This window comes from Oryzias melastigma, linkage group LG14, assembly GCF_002922805.2.
Source record: "Oryzias melastigma strain HK-1 linkage group LG14, ASM292280v2, whole genome shotgun sequence".
Lineage (NCBI taxonomy): Eukaryota > Metazoa > Chordata > Actinopteri > Beloniformes > Adrianichthyidae > Oryzias > Oryzias melastigma.
This window is the reverse complement of record NC_050525.1, coordinates 20,784,262-20,800,288: the sequence shown is the minus strand read 5'-3', so window position 1 is coordinate 20,800,288 and position 16,027 is coordinate 20,784,262. Positions and strand designations below refer to the sequence as shown.

At 37.2% G+C, this 16,027-nt stretch overlaps 1 protein-coding gene across 2 annotated transcripts in view; it reads right to left on the bottom strand.

Annotated features, from left to right (window-relative positions):
- LOC112143072 (glucocorticoid receptor) overlaps positions 1-16,027 on the bottom strand; it is a 49,041-nt gene that overhangs the window by 5,840 nt on the left and 27,174 nt on the right. The window contains exons 3-8 of one of the 2 annotated variants that reach the window (XM_024266826.2): positions 14,664-14,833; positions 12,553-12,579; positions 7,530-7,646; positions 5,921-6,190; positions 3,787-3,931; positions 1,938-2,068 (exon numbers count right to left, since the gene is read on the bottom strand). In XM_024266826.2, coding sequence (XP_024122594.1) covers positions 1,938-2,068; positions 3,787-3,931; positions 5,921-6,190; positions 7,530-7,646; positions 12,553-12,579; positions 14,664-14,833 — 860 coding nt within the window. The remainder of the gene's footprint in view (positions 1-1,937; positions 2,069-3,786; positions 3,932-5,920; positions 6,191-7,529; positions 7,647-12,552; positions 12,580-14,663; positions 14,834-16,027) is intronic. The other variant, XM_024266828.2, reaches the window with a different exon arrangement.

Sequence of the window (16,027 nt, the reverse complement as noted above, 5' to 3'; positions counted from 1 at the left end):
GAATCCAGTTTTCACAGCGTCCACGTCAACACATGGGCTCCTCGTCAGGCTGCATGTGGCGCCGAGCCCAAAACCGACCAAAGTCACTCGCAGAGATTATGCGCGGCCACCAGGAGCATGACATAATGCCAGGTTTACATAATCAGATGAAAGGGAGGCCCTGGCGGGAATTTGTTAGCATGAGAGTTAGGACAAAACAGAGATTTTTTAATCTGTATCAGGGATCTGATGTCACCAAAACAGCTCTTTCAATTCAAGCTGTCACAATAAACACAAAAATTTATTTGTCATAAAAATGAAAACAACACTGTCCTGAACCAAATAGGTTTTCTGTTTCTAAGCAAAGAGAAACACCGCTCAGGTACAAAACAGAAAAACTAGCTGAATGGATGATCGTATTACTAAATGTTAAGTATTTTTGTAAAATTGGTGTAGAATTTGGCTTCTTTGTGAACTGCGTCTTTGGTTTGATATGCATGGTGCTTCAGCTCAGTCCTTTTTGGTCAATGTTTTTTTCTTTATAATCAAAAAGTAGTAAAAATTAGGAATTTTAAGGACCAATTCCAACAAAAATTGTGATTTTAACATGATCGTGTGGATTTTTTCTAATAATGGAGGACATATATCAAGAAAATTATGCATAAAACTGCATTTCTTTATTCAAATTGTTGTGATTGACCAAAAAATGCAGCTTGGAAAAGAGTGCATTTGTCAAAAAAGAAAAAAAAAAAAACTAGATCCATGTTTGTTTGTTTTTTTTTTTCATTTTTACAGCTGGAGAGCTCCAGTATTGCTTCCCATTTTTGTTGCACCAGTTATGTTAGATTGTGGGTGTGAGCGGCTCTCAGTTATGGGTGATGGGAAGTGGGGGCGGATTTTTCTCTTCACCAATAGTACCATCTACAACCCGTATAGTAAAAGGTAATTTGAAGCTCTGCAGAAACTATATCCTAGAAAATAACAGTTTTTAAGATGTATTTTGGCTAAAAACAGCATAATTATAATTAAAAGACCTCCAGGAATGTTTTTATAACAAATTAAAAGATGATCACAGTTTTTTATAATGCTGCTTAAATATTTTGACGTCTAACCTCTTGAGTTGGCTCTCTTTTTCTGATTCCATCTCCACTTCTAATTGTTAAATTTGAATAAAAATGGCGATTGAATTGTCCCTTTTCCAAAAAAAAGTCTTAAAATTTCATTTTGAAGTCTCATTTAAAAGCAATCAGTAATGATTCAGTCCCTGAGGAAAAGCAGGAAACGAAATGGTTTTAAATTAACTTGGACGTGACCTCCTCTGGTTAAAAGGGAGGAAGTCTTCCTCCAACATGTTCAGCTTATTTTTAAATCAAAATAATGAGATGCTGCGTCATACAACATAAAAGCAATCTTGGGATTCATTTGCTCCCAAAAAGTCATCCGGAATTAAACTCATTTATGATTTTATATTTCTAAAGTTGCATAAAAAAGTAAACTTTTCTAGCATTTCATATATATCAGAGCTGTGTGGAAAGAAACTGAGTACACTACATTTAAGAGTTCCTATAATAAATAATTGCAATCTAATATATCATGTATTTTTTTGTTTCCTCTGTGGATTTTATACAAAATGAACCAATTTATGATCTGATGAAAATGAAGAATCTCTAAATCCTCAAAGGAAGCATTTTCCTTTTCCTGACTATAAAAGTGGTTTTAAAAGTGCAGAGGGAAACATTACTGCTAAAGCAAAGAATCGGAATGGAAACTAAATTACCCCCGATTTCCATCTAACAGATAAAAGCACCTCCCCAGATACTGGAGCTCTTATTAAAATGCTGGTTTTAATATCAGGACGTTTGAATCTGTTCAATATAAGATAAGGAAGTGATAAAACACACACACGTACATAAAATTAGCACTTCTTATTGTTTTTGGACGAATGGAAGAGGAATTACCTGTACTCAGCAGTAGGAGGACCTTCATGCACAGGTACTCGTCGTAGGAAACCTGCAGTCTGACAAACTCCTTGCAGATTTTCAGCATCTGCTCGCACTGGTCGGTCATGAAGGGCAGCTGCATGCGATCTCTGATGTGAGGAGAGAATACTGAGCGGTAGCAGGCTGAGACAGTAATAATAAATAAAACAAAAATCACATTTATTTGGCTCTAAAACTCCTTTCATGGTGATAAACCCACAGAAGGCCACACTGCAGCCTCACAGGAGAGCAACCATCTGTGTTTAGGTCTTTAGAATGGTTTGCACACGTCCACATCCTGCAGGATTTTTTCATCCCTCCAGGAGCCTAACGGAGCAGAACGTCTGACGCGCTGCTGTGCAGCTTACGACCCCTTTCCCCGTCTAGTCTGCTTCTCTCCCTCTGAGTTTACATTTCCACCAGAGGCTCCTCCTCACAGAACAAACTTTTTTTTTTCCCACACGAGGAGCAGGAGAAGTCTCAGGAGAGTGTATCTCCACAAAACCAGAGCGTTAGATTACAGACTTCAACTGCAGAGCTAAGATGGAACGCTTTTGCAGCATTTCTCATTACAGCTTTTAGGATGTCTTTGCCGTCACTTCTTCCAGATTCCAAAGAGTTCCCAGGCCAGCTGAGAGATCCGATCTCTCCAGCGTGTCCGGCGTGGGGCCTCCGCCTGGTGCAACATTCCCGTTAACGCTTCACTGGGAAGTCTGTGTGGCGTTTCCAGCAGAAGTCAAAACACTTCCACTCGATCATCCATCTTTCTACACAGTTCCAGGAGGTAAATGGTGCTTAGCCCCTAAAAATGTCTCAAATGTGTGGATTAATATAAAATAATGATATTTAAAATAAATCAAAATGTCTCCACAGACTGTTTACCATCTATTCCAGAAGGAAAACAAAACAGTAAACATCCTTTAAAAGCACATCCAGCACCAAACCTGTTTGTCCAGCTAATTCTATACAACTACAGGCTAACCGTTTGTTTCCTGTTTCAATAAAGTTTTGGACTCTTAAATGGATGGAGTCTGCTTCAAATATTCAGCTGTCACAGCTGTTTTCTGACACATAAATGTTACTGATAGCAGCACTGACAGCCAGACCTCCAAAACACTGATATAAGACCAGGGAGTTCCCCCTCCTTAAAAAAAAAAAAATCCCAACTGTGTCTTTAAAAAAAACTCACTCGACCACATCTCCTCCGATGAAAATCCTGTTTTTTGAGTTTTCTTATGTAAGAGGACAAATGTAACAAAAAATAATTTCATTTTTCCATTTCAGATTATTTCTCCTCTTAAATCGCTGTCAATCAAACTGTCACAGACAGGCTGTTGAATATCCTTCTTTACGTCACAACATCTCTGCTGCACATGAGCTAAACGCCTCATCTGGCCTGGCTAGCTTGCTAGATTTACACTAGCGAGATATAGAGCTATCAAAATCAGACAGGAAGGGGATCAGGGGCGGAGCTGCTCAGCTCAGCTCCAAAAGCCACGCCCCCTCAGAGGAGATTTTTGAAACTAAGGCTTCGGATCAACATGAAAAATGGCTTTTTAAGACATTAAGGTTGTGGGATTTTGGTTAAAAACTTCATAATCATAATTAAACCAATACTGGGAACGATTTTTTAAATTAAAAAAAATTGTCATAATGGGACTTTAACATCTTAAGGCTTTCTGATCGCTTCCAGCCTCTCGTGAGTCAAACTCAGGCGGGTGGGATCGAGTGAAGCCAACACCCAGGAAGCAGAGAAAAGAGCACCAACGTGTCACACCAAAGTCGTAAAACCGAAGACTGTTGAGCAACATGTGGGCTCGCTACTCACGTGTTGATGACGAGATCAGGGGCGAAGCAGAGCATGCTGCCGTTGCACTGCTCGTAGGACCTCCAACCGAGACTGAAGGACATGAGGAAGAGCCAGGAGCACTGCAGCAGCGTCATCTGGTCGTCAATGTGGAGGTTACGGAAACCTGAGGTGGAGGGAGGAATGAGTTAACAAGCCAGAAGAAAAATGTATTTTCATTTTTAATAGACACAAACTAATCTAAAAAGGAAGGAATTTTTACAAATGAAACTTGATTAAAATCTAGTGCTGCCACAAAGGATTATTTTAGTAGTCGACTAATCACTGATTATTTTTCTGATTAGTTGACAAATCGGGTCATGCACAAAGTGGATGTAAAATGCACATCTTAACCATTATTAGCTTTAAACTAACTAAAAACTAGATATATAACATTACCTGCGATAATCGTTGTGTAGGGTAAATTTGGCCACTGAAGATGCTAATGATGATAGCTGAAGATGTTGAAATTGATTGCTAAAAACGCTGAAGCTGATACCCAGTTAAAATATTAGCTAAATGCCAAATTAGCCTAAAACTGAAAAAAGCCTAAGCTGTTCAAAACAGCTAGCATATAGCTGACATATTAGCTGAATTTCAAAACAGCCTAAATATAAATAAATAAATTAGATAAAAGAGCTAGCATACAGCTAAGGTATTAGCTGAATTCCAAAACAGCCAAAAAAAAGCAAACAAACAAACAAAAAAACTAAATTAGCAAAAACAGCTAAGAAAAAAAAAGCTAACATGCAACTGAAATATTGGCCAAACTCCAAATTAGCCTAAAAAAACAGAAAATTCCTAAATAGCTAGCATGTAGCTAAAATATTAGCTAAACTCTATAATAGCCTTAAATACAAAAAAGCCTAAATTAGCCAAAATAGCTAGCATGCAGCTGAAATATTAGCTAAACTCCAAATTAGCTAAAAAAGAAAAAAAAAAGAAAAAAAATCCTATGTTAGACAAAATAGCTAGCATGTAGTTGAAATATTAGCTAAATCCAAATTAGCTAAACAAGAAAAAAAGAAAAAATCCTGTATTAGCCAAAATAGCTAGCATGTAGTTGAAATATAAGCTAAACTCCATAATAGCCCCCCAAAAAACCTTCATAAATGCCAAAAATAGTCCAAAAAGCTAATAGAATTCCATTATAACCACCAGCTTTACTACACTGACTCCATATAATATAAAGTAAGTATTAATCAAGTATTAAATTAGTTGACGACTATTTTAATAGTCAATTCAACCCCAATTAGTCGACTAATTTTGGCAGCCCTATTTAAATCTCTACATATACACAAAACTGTCTCCCTCATACGTCACATGACCAAAAACAGTTGGAGAAAAAGCTGGAGGTTCATAGGTGGACTTTCCCTCAGAAATATTCAAATAAATCTACAAGCAAATGCTTGAAGAGATTACCGGGTCATGTGCCTCTTTTTCTCATGACCCAAAGGTGGTTCCTCCCTTTTTCCAGCTCTGGCTTTTTGAAGTACAAGTTGACAGTCATTAAACCAGCATTTTTGAAGGGGGGGGTCGTCATATTTAGAGGGGTTAAAGTTTAACAGTGTGAGAATAGTTTTAAAACTAGATTCCGGTAAAAGGATTTGCTTTAAGCAGCGATACATGCATCTTTATGAACTTTATTCTTCTCTGTGGTCATCTTTCCATTTATGCTTTTTTTAATATGCAGACTTGAACCAAAGCTGTTTAGCATTCCTCCCACTGAAAAAAACATACAAATTGAAAAGCTCAAACTAAAAACCAAAAAGATAAAATAAGAAACTGCAAAAAAATGGATTTTTAAGATTTTTCCTACTATTTCAGAGCATTTATAGGGAAATGAACCACTATTGAGGCCTTTTTAAAACAATGTACTTTTGGGATGCTTTGTCTCTACTAGACAATGATAATAAATCATGTGGTCATTTCTGCTCCTCTGCATATCTGCACCAAAAACTGCTAATTCAAACATTTATTTGAATTTGTTCAAGAAGTGAAAAGCGTTGAGGTTATGTTCTACTTCCTGTCAAAGTCATGATGCACATTTAAAGAAATGAACACAAACGTTAACAACTAGTCAACTGCAACTTCAAGGCAGATAACTTCTGCTTACCTGGCAGTGACTTGGCCCACTTGACTGCAGAGATGACCTGCTGCCCTCCGAGCCTGTTCAGAGTGGTCATGAGTCGTGAGGAGGTGTCCGGCAGCGTGCTGTCGTAGCCCGAGTAGATGATCTCCGGTTCGATGGCCTTGAGCACGGACAGCATGGTGGGCACGAGCTGAGGCATGCTCCTGGGGATGATGGGGACGGGCAGGTTGTTGTTGACGGGCTCGGATGAGCCTGCGGGCCGTTTCATCTTGATCAGCTTCTTGTTTTTCCTCGCTGGAGACCAGATTTGAAGCGACGAGACGGAAAGCAACAAAAACAAAAAAATCAGTCAACGTGTCCATCAGAATTGGTGTCATGTCTAACAGGCCTCAATAGCATGCAATGAACTGCTAAATGCATTTTAGAGGAAGGGCATTCCCAAATATTACAAATATGCTGTTTTTAGCCTACATTTAAAAAATTGTCATTTTCGAAGACATAGTTTCTGCAGAGCGGCAGTCGTTTATTAGAAATGGATCTTGTCGTCTACTAGTGGATGCATCAGACTGAAGCAGAGCAGGGATCTTGTGGCCCGCCCAGCGTATTTTCTACATCACAATTTAGCTCTTTTTAAAAACAAAAACTGTGCGTCTGCTCCTGAATAACAACAATTTGAGTAAAGAGATACTCTGAAATGTAATTTAAAGCTCTATTGTCTTTATAAATGTCTTCCATTAGCCAAAAATGCCACAATTACATTTTTAAAGACAGTTGCTAAACAAATATTTTAAATATATATATATATATATATATATGTATATATATGTTTTCAAAAAAATCTAGATATTTTTAGCACTGAAGTGAGAGCAATGTTTCCACAAAGTCTTTTTTCTGTTCTTAATAAACACAGTGACACCATCCTCATTATTTGTGCATCATTCTGTCATTTTCCAAAGTAAAAATAGAACTTATATTCTACGCCGAGAGGCTACCAGAGAAGCTGATGCTTTTCCCTCTCTCTACCTTTTTTAATTTCCTTTCCCGGTGTTTCTATGGCAACTATAAGGCTTTCAGGTTGAAGGCTGTCTGATGACACTCTGACGTCCATCAAATCCCACTTCCTCTCTTCCGCCTCGCCTTCTGTGCATGTTAGCCTACTTTATGTTAAATGAAAAGAGCACATTTCCTATTTGCTCTTTTTAAAGTGTTATATTAAAGGGCAGAATAACAGCAGCCTTCAATACCATGACTAATGTCTTAAAGTTCTTTAAGAAGTTGTGAAGCTTTCTTTTTTACTTTATCCTGACCTGAGAATTGTTCTGTTTGCTTTTGTTCATGGGGCTCATTTTAAACACAACTACTCCTTTCCCCCTGAGGAAGCTTAATTACAATCCAAAAATGTGTTTTTAATATGTCACATGTATGAAATTATTTTGCTTTTTCAAAAAATAATATTTTTTTTTGGCAAAAATGTAAATTATTGACAATAATAATACATTTGTTTTGCTTTAATCTCAAGTATTTTATGTTTTTAAGCACAAAAGTGACATTTCTCTTTAACATTATGTTGTGACAGAGGGACCTGAGCCTGAATGAGGTCTGCTCCACTCCAAGCGTGGGTCAAGGTGTTTACCTTCCAAGTTCATTCCGGCTTGAAGACATTTCCTGAAGCGGCACGCGGGGCAGTTCTTCCTACGGATCTTATCAATGATGCAATCATTTCTCCCTGCACACAAGTAGTTGTGCTGACCTGTAAAGAAAGGAGGAGGAAGAGGGAAAAGGATGAGGGAGACAAATTAGGTAGCTAAGAGGGTTTGAAGAGGATTAACCAGGGCAGTATGTATAATGACACTCACCACCTGTTGATTCTACAGTAAGCCTCACAAGCTTAAGTTTGCAGTTGTACTTCACTGCACCGTGACTGTCAACAAAGCCCTTTCAGAACAACAACACACTTCACATCACCCACATTGTGGCACACGGGCTCCATTCTAAGCCACCTGCTACTCCGTCTGAGCTTTTTCACCCAGAAGATTCATTTTGATTGGAAAAAAAATGAGCTGCAATTGGAATCATAATGAATTTACCATGGAAAACAAGGAAGGATTGATTTTTTCACCAGAGGGAAGGAAATGCAATTAGTGTTTTGGAGCACACCTAAAGATAAGAGAAAAATAAGGTCTTTTTAAATGTGTTACCACATCCACTTAGTTTGGTTTTTATCTAAACCTGGAAGCTTTCTCGCCTGTGTGAGGCCGGCTTTCACTGTTGAAGAAAAAGAGTGATCAACAGCCTTCAGCCAGATCACCACCACCTATTCCCCACTTCTTACACTTTCACTATGACAGCAGTTCTGCAAAATCCAACGGCCACGCTTCATTAGAAGCATCTCTGATGTGCTAAATGAGTCAGTGGCCTAAAAATGATCTGGTGAGAACGTGAAACGCTGTGAAAAGAGCAGAATCCTACACAACAGGCCACATCAGATTCTTGTGAATTGCACCACAGCCTGCCAGTTACTAATCACTGTGAACCTTGGACACGGTGTGGATGTGCGTAAAAGCAAAACCCTTACACCGTCGTTGCATCTTTTGTTGCAGATTGTTTGCGTTGTAAAACCACTGAAATCCTACGAAGGTAAAGTCAGAGGAATCTGCATCGTATTAAAGGTTAAATTACGCTTATCAAGAGTTTTCATCTCATTTGCTTCTGTCAACAAAGAAAAAGTTCTTTTTTGTTAAGCATCCATGGACCATTTGGACATCTACTATATTTTGTTTACACCACCTTTAAAACATCTATGGAGGAAGAACCAAAGCATGTTTGATGCTGCTATCATACATTTAGTCATCAAAATTCTCTTTGTGAGTAACAGAATTAAAAAATATATATTGGAAATTCCCATCTTTGATTTTCACATGTTTCTGCCGGGATAAATGAATTGTTTCTATGCAGTCCTGCACATCTAAATCAATCCTTTTTTGTTTTTTTATTTCTTTTCTTTTTTTCCCCATCAGCCAATTTGCACTTTATCCCACTCATTCAGTCACATGTTTGCATCAAACTTTGGACTCAGAATTCACTCAGACTCATGGCATGTTTTGTGAATGTTTAAAGCGAGAGCAGAGTCAAAAGACGGCTGCAATTTATTTCCTACATTTGAAAACAAAATGTAAATTTGTTGAAATTAATACAAAAAAACATTTTAGATTTTGAAAGTTGCCCTTTTTAAAAAAAGAAAAAAAAATCATACTTTTAAAATTTGAAAATACTCCAATTTTATTTTCAGAAATATGTGGAAATATTGATTATGTTTTTTGTCTGTTTTAATTATTTATTTAAATAAAGGTTTTGGTTTAAACAGCAAGATTGACATGTTGGTCGTTTTGCGCCCCACAACATCTGTTGAAATAGTTCAAATTAATTAAAATGTTAACATTTTAGCAAAATAAACATATATCTGTGGCAGAAAACCTTCAAAATGCTAAAATGTGGGGCAGATTCTAGACAGTGACAGAATGTGTTTGTCTTCATCAGCTCTTCAAACACAAGTCGTGGTCTTTTCCCGGTCGTTTATGTTGGCTTTGACGTGTACATTCTCCTCATATTTACATCCTGTGAACATGATGTGCAGTTTCAGTCCGTTGTAAAACTAGACCGACTTCAAACATGGAGGTGGTAAGTTTAATTTCCTTCGTAAAAACACATGCTAAAGCGCTTGGTTTAGGGATACTGAGCCTACAGCCCACACGTCATGAGCACCAGCAAACACCGAATCTGGGACATCGAGCAAATGATTAGCTCAGCTTAATGATGCTTCACCCAGCAATGATGGTGGCTGAAAGGAAATGCAGTTTGCAGCCACGATAGAGAAAACATGTGCCTATGCGCAGCCGTTATTCTCATCTAGTTTGAACTGACTTCAACCGGTCGCTGTACCTGTAAAGATCTAAAAGAGGGTGTGAAGGTTTCCGCTCAAGCAGACGAGAACTTCAGATTCTTCCGATGGGATATTGGTGAGCAGGGTTGGTGGTGTGATCACAAAAAAAGGAAAATTGGCAGCACAGAGGCTGCCAACTGCAGCTATCAATGATATCACAGTAAGACACAGAAACACCAACGTAAACAGCCATCTGCGGGCACCAATGTGCCAGCTGAATCCCCTTATCTCACCGGACTGCAAACTAAACAAAAATGGCCTTGCACTCATGAGAACTTAACATCCAGCTTAGAGGAAAAACTCATTTGAAGCAAAATCAACACTAATTTAATCTCAACAACAGTCTTTTAAAGAACAGACGCCATGTACATAAGATAGAAAAGCCAGCCCTTCTCAATGTGTTTCATTGATTTCTCCTCAGACGGTGTCCGTCTAAAACTAACGATCTTCCTGAGACCGAAGTAAAAATGAAAACAAAAAGAAATCTCATGGCTTCAGAACAGAGACGGCAGACTTTTTTTTTTCTTTTTTTTGGCAAATGTGAATCTTTGATTGTTCTCTGAAGTTCTTCTCCAACTCCACAACAATTTGCTACGACTGTTTTTTTAATATAGAAGTGCATAAACTTCTTCATAAGAGTGAGATACATTATTAAAGGAATATTACAGGACAAATTGGATTGATAATTCTTTTTTTGCATATCTATTAGGCATTACTATTTTTCAGACCATTAGGCATACCAGATCATAAGGCACAATATAAATACATGCCAATCAACCTTTCTTTTTGTCTTATAAATAAGGCCCACTGGATTATAGGGTGTATTAAGCCAAATTATATGCAAAGACTACACTACCCAGAATGCCAAGAGGGGCCAAAAAGCAGGGGATTGGTCAGAGGGGTTGATGGGAAGTTTTTCTAGTGAACTGTGTGGTTGTTGTAACACATGAAACACAAAGCAATACTCTCACTTTCTCACTTCATTAGGTTGTAGCACAGTACATACAGTATTAGTCCATGGGGCTCCTACGCATTCTGCTCCAACAATACATCAAATAGCAGGGCTTTGCAGTTCATCAAAGATAAACCTTTCGATAGATTTTTAAACGTTGTGTACCTCCAAAACTGTTCCAGATTTTAAGTTTGCCATATGGTCCAGAAATGTGCTTACATATATTTTAATAAAATACATTATAGTTTGAGAACATGGGACAAACATAATTTCTGATGCAAAATTATCTTCTACTTGCGTCTCATTTATATAACTAAGCCATACCTAACAAAATACATATTTTAGTTATAATTACCCTTAATACTGATCCATTAAATTTACATTTACAAGTTCACAAGTCATTTAGAATTCAGAGAGGGCATTTTAAAACCATTACTAGTGATTTTATTTGGAACAAACTTAGAAATCAAAATTAAAATGTACCTAAAATCAATTAATTATTAATCAATTTGCAATTTCAATTAATTGAAATTGCAGTGATTCATGGATTTGATAAATAAATGAGGCATTCTGTTAAGAAAAATTGATTTGATTTTTTTTTTTTCTTTAACCAAAACCAACAATACCCTTCAGTCTGAACTTTCAGGGTTTCCTGTTGAACTATTACAGCATGACCAGGAAGTTGTGCTACAAGGGACTTTTAACGATCACCATGAGGCCTATCGACTGTATATGAGAACTGGATTGAGTGACCCCTCCTCCCTTGCATTCCAAACAGGAAGTACCCACTGGCTCCAAGAAGCCCAAATCCCCTAGACTTCTATGGAGGACCAAACAGTTATTAATCAGTCATTATATTTGTTAGAATAACAGTTTTTGACTTAATTTGGTTGGACACTTACTCGTCACACTTACTCGGTCCAGTTCTCATATACAATCAATGGACCTAACATTTCCCAGAAGCCTTTTTACCTGAGAGCCAGGGTCATTTAAAGTTCAAATCAAGTGTTGCCCTACCTTATCTCTCATTTACTCTTTTTTATGACCGTTTTAAACTACTCTTTCTTTCTAAACCCTCATTGCAACACTTGTTGTTTTACATTAAGAAGTAATGGTTGAAATTCAGCATAAAAAAAACAAATCTTCTAAAAATTTCTAAAAACATTTAGCATCTGATGAGTAAAAAAAAATCAATAAAGTTAAATATTCAAATGACTAGTAAAAAAGGGTGTTAATGACATAAAAAACAACAATAAAGGAGATGTGAGATTTTAAAGTACTGATTGTTAAGCAGCAACCAAATATAATCAACTTTTCCATTATTAAATCAATCCACAGTTATATTTTTTTCTATGAAAAAGGGTTCCCAATTAATGGACAAAAACTTGAATTAGTTTAAAAACAGACCACTTCAAAAACAGTTATAATTTTGACATGAGATCTTAATAGCCAATGTAGGCCATAAGCAAGAGAAAAGCTGTCAGTTTTGAATCTAACAGTGGGGAAGAGAATGAGGAGTGACATTCCAAGCAGAAACTGAAGAGGATAATAATCATTCACAAGCAATTGGAGCTGATTTCAATGACAGAGTCAAGCATGCATTAAAAATAGTTGACAGAAGAGGCTTTGACCGTGTTCAGGCAGAATGGCCACACTAGAAGGTGTCCAGTAACTACAGTGACACGAGCAAATCAGAAGTGACAGTAGTTCTATCATTAAAAATTAAAAACATTTACTACTGTTATTAAAAGTGCGTTTTATTACCATCTGTGTTTTGTCGTGCTCTCCATCCTTCACCATAGAGTCAACGAGCAGAGAGCAGGGCAGGGTGGAGGGGAGAAAAACAAAACAAACATGACTTTAGCGGAGCAGCTCTGTGAAACAAAAAAGGTAAACCTCAACTTCAGCGTCTGGTGTTTACACCAGAACATAAAAGAAAGAAGATGGTATGGCAGATAATTATCACGCAGCTGTGCAAATCCTACATGAAATGAGGGTGTTGTTCATTTTAAATCCATGTAATGTTGGGATCTATGTTCATTTATTGCATAGATATAGCAATAAAACCTTTTACTTTCATTATTTCTAGCCTTTAATTAAATTGCTTTGTAGTTTTTACTTTCTTTTTCCTTTTTTACATGAATTACTTACTTATTGTTGAAATGTAAAAGATTGAGATTTTAGTCAGCAATGAAAAGACCAGAAAACGATGCCCAAGATGAAACTGAAGGCATTAATAAGATGAACTTGTGTGTTTGGTTTCTCTGACTGACACAATATTTGTTTTACATTGACAGGAACTTGCTTCTCGTTGGTACAAACAAATGGCAGAGTAACTGTTCTCAGCTCCTTCAGACTTCTTTGAATACACAGGAAAAACCTTATGGATTTCTCTTTCCAACCCCACCAAGAATTGAAATTATGAGGAGCTCCCCCCTCACGTGGCCTCCTGCAGAGTTAAACTTTTTAGACCTCTGGAGTGACACAAATGAACCAGTATGAGTTCAGCAACGAACATACATGTCCTCCTTTAAAGTCAATAATCAACAATCTCAACCCTGCCATGAGTGTGCTGTGAAGACGTTTAATAGCAGAGCTTTCAGAGATTAAAAGCCCCGGTGAAATTGTTATTCAGTCTATTCTTAACTAAAAATCTTGCTTTTAGAATCACGTGAGCCGCTGCACCTCAAAGCACTTTGATTGCTGCTTAAAGCTTTCCCAAAGATTATAGCTCTCAGAAGGCTACAAATCTTTCAAATTTAAATGTTTAAACTTCCTTGAAGAAAGTCACTGGCAAAAAATATGAATCCTTTTAGTGAACGGTTCCATGAACTTAGATGGAAATGAGGCATAAAACAAAATGAATTAATAATACAACAGTGATGCATGACTCTCTTAGAACTGGTCCAAGAAAATTTGTGTTAATTGGTCACCCAAGTCTTTACAGCAAACTTTGAAAAGCATCTTAAATGCTGAGCTAATATTTAAGCTAACCCTCTACACACATAATCACAAGGCCCCAGTTAAACAGAATGAACTACTGTAGTGATATAACGCAAAATGTGATGTCTATGCATGTGGACGTCAGGTTAAAATAGTATTACAACTGAATAAAAGGCTTGCAGAAAGACAGGAAACAGAAAAAAATGAAGCTTGAACGAGACAGAGAGCAAGAGCATGACAAAAGCCTTTTAATATACTACTCTGTTTGCCAAATACATAAGGATTATCAAGATTTAAAAGAACTTTGACTTCGATTATAAGTATAAATTGTTAGTTTTAGTTCACTGAACTTCTGTTTATTCAGTTCATGCCAACAGCCTCCAAGAAAAAGAGCAGCGGGCTGCTGATCATAATAGAACGACGCCGGGAAAATGTTTTGTTTTGATGCTAATCAAAGTCTCCAGTGAATTATCTGACCTGCGTAAATACAAACAAGATGAGTTAGGGGTGAATTACACTCATTCTGGTGCAATTATCACAACCTCAAAAATTGACGTAGATGAAAATAATAAGCAGCATATTTTTCCATAACACTCTGATCTGTTTTTTGGAGAAATAACTTAATTTTTCTGTGCTGCAAAAGTGATAGACTGAATTTAATGGGAAGAAAAGTTTAAATGTGTTAAAGCACACAAGAGAAAAACAAACCTGACATTTTTTAGAAGCACAATAAAACATTTTCATTGGAATTACATATATACACAATAAGTTAACTTTATATTAATAAATAATTAGGTCAAATCTGATTTATCAATGTTGTAATATACCTGAGCTGTAAAGTGTTTCCCAGCCAGAAAACCAGTTTTCTCTAACATAGAAACTGCACTGCTTAGAAAAGTGTACATATAATTTGGCGGATGTGTGGGACCAACCTTCAACTGCCCTCTTGAAGAACACCTTGCAGCTGCCGCAGGTCACGACCCCATAGTGGCATCCTGAGGCCTCGTCGGAGCACACCAAACAGATCTTGTGGGTCTGTCCACTTGGCTTGGAGTGACCAGAACCCACCGCAGAACCAGACTCTGCTGCTCTGGACGATGAACTGAAATATGCAGGAAAAAAAAGGATATGTTTAGACATGTTCTGACTGAGGCGAAGAGGACCATACCATAGTCTGTTCCAAAATGCCTTTTAGCACATTTCTTAGAAAATAAATTATTCTGGATCTAAAAACGTGAAGTCAAAAAGTCAGTTTTTGGCTTTTTTAGTCTCAAAATAAATGATATTGACAGAATATTGTCTGGAATTGTTTGAGTTTGCGAGTTAATGTGTCATAATTTTCTAAGCGTTCGAGGATAATTTCATCACGCTGCAAAAAAAAAAAAAATACAATGAAGATTATCCCTGGAAAAACTTCTTAAGATCTGATTGTCACTGTATTTTATTTCACTGCAACTTAGCGTAACTCCACTGTGAAAATAAACCATTGCCAACGTCTGCAAACTTACTGCAGGTTCAGAGGCAGCAGGCATGTAAGTGGTCCACTGAAGGCCGTCAACCTGCAGTCAGGAATTTGACCACATTAAGAAGCTTTAATGCGTTCTTCTGTGTTTGTTTTTGCAGCATGCCGGTTAGCCTCGATTCTGTTTTCAAACAACTCTGACCTAGTTCGACAGTTCGTGGCGGCTCGGTCACTGGAAAGACAACCCCTCCTTCAGTAAACCTGAACAGACCCGGGCACAGCGCGCCAGCAGGTCTTGGAAGACGTCCAGAGAAAATGTCTATTCATATACCAGCAGTGACATTATCATTCCCAAACATACCGACAAGCCAGGGAGAGCGTTTAAGAATGCAATACCACGTTCTAAAGTAGGTTGTCTTTGATGAAATGTACAACAAAGGACAGTTGAAGGGAGGTTGCAATAAAGCAAATGTAAAAATTTAGATTCTGACTCTAAGTTTGTATGACGCTGTCGAGTCCAGTGAGATATCTTCTAATAATGTACAACATAAATGTGTGCTGATATGTCTGCGAAACACAAGACTTATTTGGTAAAATACCATAGACCTTAGGTTTTACAGATGGTATTTTTATTATATACAAAACTTTTGTAGTAAATACCAAGACTTTTATGTATTTTCTTTGAAGGCAGCATTGTTTATGTTGACTAAACATTACCAAAGGACATCAGTGGAAATGTATATGAATCGAATTCTTTATATAAATGTTAAAATACCAAACATCTTACAGTAGCTGCATTTCCATCGACTATGAAATTGTGCTTTGGGATAATAT